Below are 12078 nucleotides of genomic sequence, written 5' to 3' on the forward strand. Positions count from 1 at the left end.
GAGCTAGAATTGACATTGATGAATGAGAAAATGGAAGTGAAGAGAAGTTACATGTTACTGCTTTCTAATGAGCGCAGTGTATTTTTCTCTAGATTATTTCCTCCCTCCCTTCAAGTTACAGTGACTCTTTAGTTAATAGCACCGGTAGTCAGCCTCTATTCTATCCCTTTCTCTTGGAATTTCTTCAAGATCATTGAGTGGAAGACATTACTATATGAAAAGTTATTGTAAACAGGAAAATAATTCCTAGCCCGGTACCTTAGGAATTAAAAAATTTCCAGTTACAGACAGTAAAAGGCAATGGGGAAGGGCAGGTCCAATAGTAGATAATGGATATTGGTGTTCCTCAAGGCAACCTGAGTACATCTGCCTAAAACAGAACAAAGAAGAGATTGTCATCACTGAAAACATTCATTAAATAATCACCAAGTATATTTAATTGATCCTGGTTTATCTAAGTCTTGTTACTTTCTGACAGAGCTCCAAAATAGGTTTTTCAACATATGATCCCTGAATTTGGAGGAGTTAGTGTCAGTCAATATGGTCAATGGATATTCAAAGACGGTAGGAAACATATAATCTACTGAAACAAAAAAAACCAAACTAATGTTACACTGAAGAACAAATCAATCCATTGTCCGATTTATGTTTAAATCCTTCTTAGCAGCATGTCAGCAGAACAGTGACAAGCCATTTGTCAGCGCACTTCTCAGTGCGTTGGTGGGACCCTAGCACCTCAGAAGATGCCCTAACATCTCTATTTAAACCTGGGTTCCTCCTAACACTAGGGGGAGGCCAAGAGCCTTGGGACACCCCCAACTCTGGGAGAGGGAGGCGGGACCTATTGTCAAACCACGCCTTCCCCACATGTGACTGGCACAGACATTAGCCAATGAATGCCGGAATAGGGCTCGCAGGCGCCCCGCCCCCCAGAGCGCCCCGCGGCCCCCAAGGCACCCTCTGGCTGTCTCTGCCGCGGCGACGGCCTGGTCGGACGGTGCGCCTTGCGCAGGCGCGGAGCTTAGACCTCTCTGCAGCCCCCATCGCCTCCGGGAGTCGCACCCGGGAGTCCTCCTGCTGGCGCGTCAGTGCTCTTCCCCTCGTCTGCCCTCCCCGGCCCCCCTAGCGCCCTTCGCGCCCCGATGGCGGAGTTGCGGCCTAGCTGCGCCCCCGGCCCCGCCGCGCCCCCGGCCCCTGGCCCTACTGCCCCTCCGGCCTTCGCCTCGCTCTTCCCCCCGGGACTGCACGCCATCTACGGAGAGTGCCGCCGCCTTTACCCTGACCAGCCGAACCCGCTCCAGGTTACCGCTATCGTCAAGTACTGGTATGCCTTGGGCCGCGGGGGGACCGACAGGGGCGGGCTGAAAGGGTTAAAGCGCCGGCGGCGAAGTAATTTAATGAGGAGGAGGAGGAGGGGAAAGGAGAATGGTTAAAGCACTCGGAAGGAGGGCTTCCTGCTGCGAGGGAAGAAGTTAAGGCTCAAGTTAGGAATGGGGACAAAGGGGTTAACGAAGCCTGTGGGTAGCGAAGGGTTAACGAGGGAGGGGAGGATGAAGGGTTAACTGGGATTAGAATAGAGTGAATTGGGGGTGTGGGTAGGAGCAGAGAGGGGAACGGTAGGAGAGAGGGAACTGTAAACGTGGTGAAAGGAGGGGGTGCCTGTAGGGGGTCATTAGTAGGCGAGGGGAAGCCGAGGGGGGGCGGCTGAAGTGGGATGGGGGAGGCGAGGCGGGGCCTGGGGAGCATCTGAGAAGGCTTTAGAGCAGCGCGGCTGGAGGAGCTCAGAGGGCACGAGACTGCTTAGGGTAGGGGCGGGTGTGAGTCTGTGCGTTAGGAGGGGAGCAAGTTGTGAGCATTGTGCTTGTGAAGGGGTGAGGAGGTCTCTTTGATACCTTCGTAATGAGCTTTTGCATTTGAAGTTTGGCAGAGCAACTTTTCCTGATAAACTTTCTGCTTACTCTGCACAGTTCTGTTTCTCCATACAGAGCTTCCCCTGGCTCTGCAGCTGCTTTGCTTTAGATCACTGGCTAGAACAGAGGCAGGCAGGGTCAGGGAGATCCATGGTTTGGCTCAGAGTTGAAGAGGACCGCAGTAAATGATGAAGACCTAGGGCTTGGACAGGAAGGAAGGAAATACAGTGAGATGTTAAGAGGGGCTTCTGGCCCCAAGCATCAAGATTTAGGCAGCAGTTCCTCCAGGAAGCTGAGAGTAACTCTCAAGTTGCTCTGTTAAGATCAGACCTGTGTACTGACAGACTGCTCCTGCGGTGGGAATGGTCTTTTCTAGTTTCCCATTGCTGTTTGCAACCTGTCTCTTCCTGCTGCCTCTGTGTAAAACAGGTGTTACGGGGACTCTGGAAAAGAGACTGTCTTCATGGTTTTTCTGGACCAAAAGTTGACTGAGATCTAGCTGTCTCCATCCAGAACCACATTAATGCAGGCATTGTTAGATGAGCCCCTTCACTGAGTCCTGAAAGACTGTTAGGGCAGTTGCTTGCGGTGTGGCCAAAGGGGAGGTAGACCCCAAGAGGGAAGTGAATAGAGTGGATGTCTTTGCTAGTTACCTTGCTATTTAGGGCTGAGTCTTTCTCCTCTCTGACAAGTCTTACTTCCTCTGGAGATGGCAGAAGCTAGGCTATATAGGGCTGAGGCTAGCTCCCTGTGTCCATGGGAGGATGTGAAACGGCAGGCAGTGTGGAGGGCCTGGGGAGCAGCCACCTGCTCCTTAGGGAGAGCCGTGGGAGCAGCCTGACTCTGTCTGGTAGCCAAGAGGAGGTGTGGCCGGCAATATAGTTCTCTTTGGCAGGGACACTGTTCTTTGGTTGAGAGGAGTTTTTGAAGAGAGCTTCTGTGTGAAAAGAGGCTCTTGATAACTTAATCACCCATTCTCATTGCCCCCCTGTATTTAACTATGTGTAGTGATAGCTCTCTTGGGTTGTGTCATGAGAAAAGGGGACCTGCCTCTGCCATGCTGTTTGTTCAGTCCTCATTGGAGTGTAAGGAGAAATCCCTGCCCAGACTTGGGCAACTGTCTTTATGTCACCCAAGTGGCAATGAAGGATAGAGATGTGTGTAAAAGGTATTGAGGCACGTGTGAAGGACTAAAACTGGTTCTTTATTCCTTTTGTTGCAAGCTTGTTAACCAGGCCAGGATTTATCTTCAGAGATGGGCCAGCATCTAATGATGCATAAAAGGGATTCTGTAGCACCTTATGGAATTGGAAATGCTGCCTAGATAAAGAAATACATGAATGGGAACAGCTCAGCAACTCGTTCTTACTAAGATTCTGAGTGGGTTGTATAATTAAGATCTTGAAAGTGGTTAGTTGATAACGCTCACAATTGGGATCCCACCAGTCCTCTTCAGTTCTCATAGCAGCATGGCTGACCGAGGCTGCCTTGGTTTGGCTGTGGCCCATGGTACCTTCGGATTCTTTTCCTTGTGATAGAAGTGTGGCTCTTTGGCTAGTGGTCCCTGGCCAGCAGGGACATCCTGGCTGAAGGCTGAGACTAGCAAGCAGAGAGCTGAAGCAGAAAGGCTGAGCTTAGCTATGGGTCCTGGGATAACATCTTTTTCTAAGTGCAAAATAGGATTATTTTCCACATACTCATCTGCTTCCCATCGGGTCTCTGAGTAAGTAGAACAGAACACCTTGTGCTTGGAGTCAAGGTTAATTTTGTCTGACTCTTGGTCGTTCTCTGCAATTGGAATTTTAAGGTAAAGCCCCTCTCCTGGGTGCAATAAATTTTGGGAGACTTGGCCAGAAAGAGGGCTGCCAGGGGTGTGGCAGATGGAGCATGGAGAGTGGAAGCAGTTTTGCGACTTGTTGCTGGATGGACCTAGGCTGAAGGGTGGATAGGACTGGGAACCTGCAGCAGGGAACTGGAGCAGGTGTGGAGCCTGTAGTCACTCCCATCTGTTCCAGGGTTCTGCAGCTATCCATAGGATCCTTCCAGGGGTAACCACCCTTTCTTTCCTCTTTCCCCCCTACACACTTTTCTAAATTCACATGGTTGTGGTATTAGTCAAATGATTTGGCAAAAGCAGAGTTAAGGAAAGATATGGAGATTTGTCCCTTTTCCTAGTCCACTCAGTTGAGATTCTAAGCTATTTGTAGCAACTTTCTTACAAGTCCTATAAATAACTTAGCATTTCCTAGCAGAGAATAAAGATTCCTACAAAGGCAAATAATATCCTGGCAAAATAGGATGAAACCAGACCTACTGGTTTTAAATAGTGTTTGAATTGCATAGTACTGGCATGCTTGCTGGGATCACATGTAACATGTCTTTTATTTGGTTGTTAGCATTTCTTCAGCAGATCCCAATTGCAGAGTGTATCCCATTGGTGTCCCAGGGGCAGGCAAAGTTTTTGCAGTCTGTGAAACAGTCAGATGTCCGAGGCAGCTCAAATGCAGCATTTGTGGGCTACATGCAGACTTCTTTCCACCGATGGTTTCCATTTAGTCATTTCCCAAGTCTGCCAATTTTCCTTATCTATTCTGAAGAAAAGCAGGATTTTTTAAAAAGAGCACTAATTACTCTACTAAAAGGATCCCTTATTGAATTAAATCCTCAGAGTGAGATAATGACTGAATCTCTTCCTCAGCTGCCTCTCTTTGGAATTATGGGGGAAATTTATTGTGGTCCTCAGAGGCCCCAAATCATTTAATGTTTGAGCTCCACCCTTGAGGCAGCAGTCTCCCAGGATCATCTTCCGGATGCAAGAGCTCACAGGGCTCAGCCTGGCTCCTGCTGCAGTTCTCTGTGCAGAGCTGAGCTAGCCTAAATTTGGCCTTTGTCACTTGCATGATAAAAGACCAGCTTTGGTCTGGGGGGTGCGGGCCAGGGTCTGGAGGCATTGGGTCTATTTAGAACAAACTGTAATTAACATAGGGCACAATATAGTCTTTCAGGAATTAGCTGTCTAAGAGGCAGGAGTGAAGCTGAGCCTCTGCTCCCAGGAACAATGCCCACTGGGGATGCTCAGGATGGTCTTTCAACAGAGGCCAATTGATTGACTGATGTACCTCTTGCCTTAAAGCTTGGCATGTTTACAGGCACCATGGAAGAAAGATAATCCCTGCCAATCCCAAATGGGATTGGCAGTTTTAAACAGGAGGAAGCCAAAGGGGCAACCTCCCAGTCTGTTTTATTTCTAAAAGAGGTCCTGCCTGTTGGGGAAGGGAGAAGGGAGTCTCTTGTGCTTGTGGAATTGGGCTGCCTTCAGCTGCCCATCCTATGGTCTTATCCCAGGGAGATGTGGCCTCCCTTTAGTTATCTTTTACCCCAAGTTCCTCCAGGATGGGGCCTTTAGGTTTGTAAGACAGAGCCCCTTAGCTTCACATTGTCTGCTTTCAGGCTCACATTGACACTGCTGTGTTTTGTCTTTTGCAGGTTGGGTGGCCCAGACCCCTTGGACTATGTTAGCATGTATAGGAACGTGGGGAGCCCTTCTGCCAACATCCCCGAGCACTGGCACTACATCAGCTTCGGCCTAAGTGATCTTTATGGTGACAACAGAGTCCACGAGTGAGTGTGTACCACTTGCCCACGTTCCTCCTTTGCCTTGAGCCTTATTTCTGAGGTTTTCCTGAGCAGGGGTGATAATGTCATAGTCCCTTGAGATTGGCATTTTTCACGTGGAACCTCTGGGTTTCTGCCCTCTCCTGTATCTTCTTGTGCGAGGGCGTCCAGGTCAGCACCTGAGCTTTGCTCATCTGGTGCAGGAAATTGTCGATGCTGAACAAGAGTTCCAAAACCATGAGGTTTTCCAAACTTGTTCTGGTGTTTGAGCTCAGAGGACAAGCAGCATAGCTATGACCCAGAACTTGGGTTGATGCCTCTAAATCTACTTTCTCTTTCCCCTCTAACTGATTATGAAACATTTTAAACGTAAAGCAAATTTGAAAGAATTTCACAGTGAACACTTATTTACCACTACCTAGATTCTACGATTACCATTGTCTTCTACTTGCTTTGTCATGAGTATATCCACCTCTGTCCCTCTATTGATCTTACCTACTTCCCTTTAACCTGCAGTTATTTGTTCTCAGATTGGCCACAGTACATTTTTTTTTTATCCTAGTCTTTCTTCCATTTGCTGCCCAGTACACTTCTAAATGCTACCTGCCTCCCCTACTTCCCTCTATAATCACTGAATTTAAATTTTAATATTAAATTAAGCATCATCAACTTAGTATTAAGTCAGCTAAAACAATAACAGCAACAATAATAATAGTAAAAGCTGACGTTTATTAAGTACTGGTATGAATGAGCCAGGTATTCTTCTAATCACTTTATATGTATATGTATTAAATAATTTTATTTTCACTACAACCCTAAAATACTGGTAAGGTACTAATATTTGCCCCGTTTTATAGATGAAGAAACTGAGACACAGAGAGATTCTATAACTTGCTTAAGGTCACACAGGTTGAAAACAGCAGAGCTAGGATTGTAATGCAGGGAGTCTGGCTCCAGAGTCCATCTTGTAATGACTGTGCTCTATTGCCTCTTAAACAATTGTATCCTCTAGTAATTTTAAATTAATCTATAATTTTAAAAAAATTCATGTTTTTCCATCTGTACTTTTTTGAGGGAGGATTTCTTTTTTTCAATTTAAATGTAATTTTCCTTCTCCCTCATTAGCCTAGTTAATCAAGAGCTGATTTCTATTTCTGTTTCTTTTCTGGTTTTTGCTTTGCATACTATCTTTTTTTGCCTCTTACACCATCTTTTTGGTATCTTGGTGGTGGCTGCTTAGCATGTTTAGATTGAAAAAGTAACAGGGATCTTGCTGTCCTGTCTCAGTGTAAGAAACTGATTCTGGAGATGATGGTGGTATGATGATGAAGACGATAATAGTCTCTCTCTCTCTTTTTTTTTTTTTTTTGCTTTCTTTTAGTTCTTACTATCTTTCATATCATCATGTTAAAAACTTTATAATTTTACCAAGTTCTTTTTTTATCTTTATTTTATAGATGAGGAAGCTGAGTCCCTTGATAGGTTAAATGAATTGCCTAAAGTCATACATCTGGGCTATAAAAGAGCTTGGATTGAATTGAGCTGAATCCAAAGTCTGAGCTCTTAACCACTAGGCTATACCACCTCTCTGATCACAGGCCCAACCAACTTCTTCTCGTCTCTTGTTAAGCTTGTGAGGCCCAGTCCCCATCTCCTCACTGATCACGTGTCAGGAGCAATGCCTGGGCCTATCTTTATAGCCTTCCAAATGTATCCATTGTAATGTCAGCAGAAGGCTTTGGGAACAGGGAATCAATCTTGCCTGAATCAGGACCTTGCATTACATTACTAATAATGGAGATAGAATAGCAAACAGATGAGGGGAATAAAGGGACTATGTTGGACTTTAATTTATATTTTTAATAAGAACCTGCAGAAGACATTTAGTGCAGCTAGCCTGTACCTTTTTGTTGACAGCTTTATTCCAGTTAAAAGAATACTATTTTCTATGTGACCTAAAGATCTTTACAGTCTACTTGCTTATTGGATATGGGACCAAGACCCAAAATGACAGGAAGAACATAATTGAGAAAACCCCATATTTCAGAAGAGGCAGCCTCTGAATTTGAAAGGGGGCCTGCCTTTATTTAGCAGTACCCCCTCATATGTGTATTGTTTCTATGTGATAAAGCACTTTGATATTCGTATGTCATTCATGACAATAGTGAGACCTCCATTTGGGTTTTCACCTCACTACTCAAGCCTAGTGTTTTCTGGTATTATATCCTGCCACTAGAAGGACATGGAAGGAATGTTCTTGGATATTTACCCAGTTCTGGTCTATGTTGCAGAAGTCAAAAGTACCTTTGTAATTGGCCTTGTGCTGGTGTGACTGGTCTCTTCTCGATCCTGGTAAGTTTCTTTAAGAAAAGTTTGCTTTTCCAGACATTTCATGTGGCAAGCCCTCATGGATTCTCATTTAATTTAGTGTTTGAAGCTAAGTTCAGAAAGGTGAGTGTTCTACTATCCAGCTTAAGTGAACTAAGAGGTTTTGAATTGGAATTATGGCAAATGAACCTCTGGCAACACTGCCTCTTGAATTCTCATTCAGTGAAAAAAAGGGGCAGGGACATTGATTCATTTATTCAGCATTTATCAAGCACCTATTCTATACCAGATACAGAATATTATAATAGATGTCTTGGGGATAAGAGGCCAAGACATAATTCCAGTCTCAAGGAGCTCACATTGTAGGGGGAGAATAAATGTAAAGAGATGGTTATAGTACTGAGTAATAAATGCTACAGCCCATAATGTTGCACATGATCTGGAAGCACAGTGAAGCAAGTGCCTTTTAGTCAGGCTGCTGGATTGAAAGAAGTTCCAGGGAGGAAGTGAAATTTGAGAGGAACCTTGCAGGAAGGGGGCTAGAGTGAGATCTGCAGCCTGACACTCTACAGCATAAACGTTCACTTGTATTTTTTCATTTTTCAATTTTATTAGGTATAATTGTTACAGTTTGACTGCACATATACAATGTGTTGCATGTAAATACATATACACAATACACTGCACATATTTTTTAAAATTTACATATATGTACTGTTCATTGTTTCTAAGAACGTTTAGAGCTTTAGCTTTTTAAACTTACATAGTTATCAAAAGAACAAACATTCACTTTTGGAACTGAGAGGAGCTTTCAGAATCTTCTAGCCCAGTATTTCCAAAACTTCTAGTGCCACCTTCATAATTTTTTGCCACCTGTAGTGTATTATCTAATTTATATTCTCTTTAGCCTCCCTTTTAAGGGCTGATATAAATGTATTTTTAAAAGTTAAATCGCTACAATATCTAGAAACCAGTATCACTTGCTGTAATTTAAAGATAATTATGGAAGTAAACACAGTGATTACAAAGCAACGTTATTAAATTCCAGCTTTAATACTATGGCCTGTCACAGAAGATTCTAAGCCTGAGGCCAGCTTTCTCTTTGTTCAAGAGATTAGCAAGTGTGAGTGAGGTGTTTAAAAGACATGCTAACACCAAATAGAACCTGACTCTAAATATGATGAGAAAAATTGGAAGAGAGTTGAAAAGGGAACTTTATTTTGAAAGTATGATTCATTGTCACAAATAAATAGGAAACGCTGATCTAGTCTGCCTCCCTTAATTGCAGTTGAGAAAGTACAGTAGCTGCTAAAAGCCATATAGCAAATTAAGGAGAGCATCAGGGTCTCCTAGCATCTAAAATGTTCTATGTTCTTTGTCCTGACTGGGGAGAAAGGAATGTATGGAGCATTGTTTTTCTTTAAGGTAATAATATAAGCAATTTTATTTTAGTTTTTTACTGTATTCTATGTTAGTGCTAAGTTCTTTCTATGAAATTATGATTTTATATTATTCTCATAGTAATTCTGTGACATAGGGAACTCATCATCTCATGCTTATAGATACAGGGATTCAGGCTCAGAGAACTTACCACATAGGTGGTAAATTAGCAGTCAGGCCTAATGACCCCAAAGCCTGTGTTCTTAGCTATTGTGCTGTGTTGCCTTTCCATTTTAATCAGTCTGTTGATTTATTAATGCCTACTTTGTACCTCTTCCCACTAAGATCTTTTCTTCTTCCTTCTCCTCACAGCTTCTTGAGGACAGGGGCAAGTAGAAGCCAGGGGTCCCCTGCATTTCTCCTTGCTCCCAGCAGGCTTGCTTCAGTGGGCAGGAGCGGGGCCCCACCCTGGTAGCCCTGAGAGGGCTGATGAGCAAGTTGATTGGATGAGCCCTGGTTCTTTCCCTGTTCGTGTTCACTAAAGGAAACAGGACAAGAGAGCACTTGTTTGGATTATAAGGTTCTTAAGAGGCTGTTTCTAAAGTTGGAGAGATGGAACAAGTTCCAGCTCGGGGCAGCCACAGGGGAGATCAGCCTGCTTTTCTAGGAACCCTAAAGCCACCCCCAAATGACTTCAGCGGCAGAGACTGTCCTTGTGTTCCTCCCCTGGGCTTGGGAGGTGTGAGACAGCTGGGCTTCAGCTGCCAAGTTCTTGTCGGAAGCCTGCAGCTCTGACCCTTCCCTTTGTGGCCAGGCAGCTGTGGACTGGAATGTGGGGATTTGTGGGGCTGTGGAAGAAGTGGCTTCAGCACCACTCTCATGAGGATTTCTGGCTGATCCTGGTCCTGCCAGCAGCCCTGGCTGGACTCAAACTACAGGGGGCCTAACCAAGGCACAGGAGGCTGGCTAGTTGCAGAGTGAGTTTGTGATCTCAGGCACACTTCCCTGGTGGAATTCCACTGGGCGGGTCATCTGCTGTGTGTGCCGGGCTGGTTCCAAAGACTGCCTTGTGTGGTGTTGGCCTGAAGGCTGGTAGCTCCATGAGGTAGAGCCCACACCTCACCTCTACATCCACAGTCGATCTGGGCTCTGCCCCACAAACACTGTCTTCTTGGCAGGTATGTCCCTGGAGCATGGAGTTATTCTTGCCCCCTTGGGGGCTGAAGCTGCTGGTGACTGGTTTTCCATGGCTGCCTCCACTGGATCGGGTAGAGAACCTCCTTTCCCCTTTGGGTTTCTACCAGCTGGGCTGTGCACCGAATGAGTTATATATTACAACACTGGATACAGATTAACTTTTCCACTTGTTGTTTTGTATGGCCTTGGTCCCCTGCAGTTGGGAAATGCTAATTTTCCCTCCTCAAAGCTTGGTTGGCAGGAGCTTTTTAACTTGCCATTTCATCCCCTGGGGTTTCCAGTGGCGATCCTGCCTTGGCAATAGCACACCTGTTCTAGGAGTGTGGTCCCTCCTCTGGTTGGGCCTTTCCTTTTTTCCCAAAGCTCTCAGGAGGCTGACAGTTGGAATGCTTGCTAAGCCACCCACAGATGGCAGGTCCCAGCCCCCCCCCCCCCCCCCCCCCGGCTGGGCACAGCGGGCTGAAGGAGTGCTTTGTAGGTTCACTGGAAGGCAGGCCTCCTTGAAGCTTTGGTCCCTTCCTTTGTCTTTCATCTTCGAGGTATTTAGTTTCAGGATGACTGTGAAACAGTGGTGCTGTCTGCTGAAGGCAGGGATCTGCCTAGAAAGAGTGGGGCGCCCTTGGTCTTGGCCCTGCAATGGGGCTAGAGCTCTCCCTGAGACAAAAACCACAGCTCTGGGCTGGATTTCAGGCCCCAGATCTCTGAATTTTGAAACGTTGAGAATTCCTTTTCTTTTGTAACCACAGGAAGACCTAAGGCATTGTGGGATTCCTAGCAGATCTGTGATGGGTATGTGGCTTCATCCTTTGTAAAGCATTTTGTCTGCAGCATGGATTATTTCTTCCTTCATGGGGTAGAGATTCTATATTATCCATTTCAAAGAGTTCTTCAGCAGTATGGGGGCTGTTGGGAAGAGATTCCTTGAACTGGCCCAGTCAAACTGACTTTTTAAAGTTCGAGAGGCCTGATTATTCAGGAGTGACTGCCAGGCCACTGTGGCGCCAGGCTATTTAGCACTAGGAGATTTCCTCCTCTTCCTACAGAGAGAGGCACAGACTTGGAAGCCTATATGGGTTTGACATGTTTGGACCTCTCAGTCCCAGGATTCTTTCCTGTGAGCCAACCCTTTTAGACTCCACCTTCCGGGCTGCAGCTTTTCCCATGCATGCTTGTCCTCACACCTGCCATGTTCTGGGTCTGGGTTTGCCAGCATCTCCCTTGCCCAGCATTCTGACTCAGAGGTCCTGACTCAGGCCTTTGGCCTTTGGCTCCTAAAATCATTCCTCTGTCCTGCCTCTGATGTATCCCACTCAGCTATATTTCCTATTTCAATCACTCAGTTCTGATGTCTGGTCCTAAGAGGTGTGGAGAGGTCTTGTCTTTTCTGGCCTGAGCCCCAGGGGAATGGTGTCCTCGCCCCTGCACATACCATAGCAGCTCGCTGACCTGCCTGCTGAGCTCTCCAACAGAGCACTGGGCACGCAGCCCACCTCACCAGCAAAGCTCTATTGAGTCCCCAGTACAGGCAGAACATTGGAGAAGATGATGTGTTCAGGTTGGGGTGGGGGACAATGAGAAGTCATACCTAGCTTCTGTCCTTGAAAAACCCAAGATCTGCTTGGTAAGAGATGGTAGAGTCCCTGGGAAA

General features: G+C 45.8%; 1 protein-coding gene across 2 annotated transcripts in view; it reads left to right on the top strand.

Moving 5' to 3' along the window:
• The first annotated feature begins 951 nt into the window (after positions 1-951).
• The window catches only part of SUFU (SUFU negative regulator of hedgehog signaling), a 100490-nt gene continuing 89363 nt past the window's right edge, over positions 952-12078 (top strand). For both annotated transcript variants that reach the window (XM_031682688.2, XM_031682690.2), the window contains exons 1-2: positions 952-1324; positions 5397-5531. In XM_031682688.2, the coding sequence (XP_031538548.1) occupies positions 1143-1324; positions 5397-5531 (317 nt within the window). In that variant the 5' untranslated portion in view covers positions 952-1142. The remainder of the gene's footprint in view (positions 1325-5396; positions 5532-12078) is intronic.

This window comes from Vicugna pacos, chromosome 11 (genome assembly GCF_048564905.1).
Source record: "Vicugna pacos chromosome 11, VicPac4, whole genome shotgun sequence".
Classification (NCBI taxonomy): Eukaryota; Metazoa; Chordata; class Mammalia; order Artiodactyla; family Camelidae; genus Vicugna; species Vicugna pacos.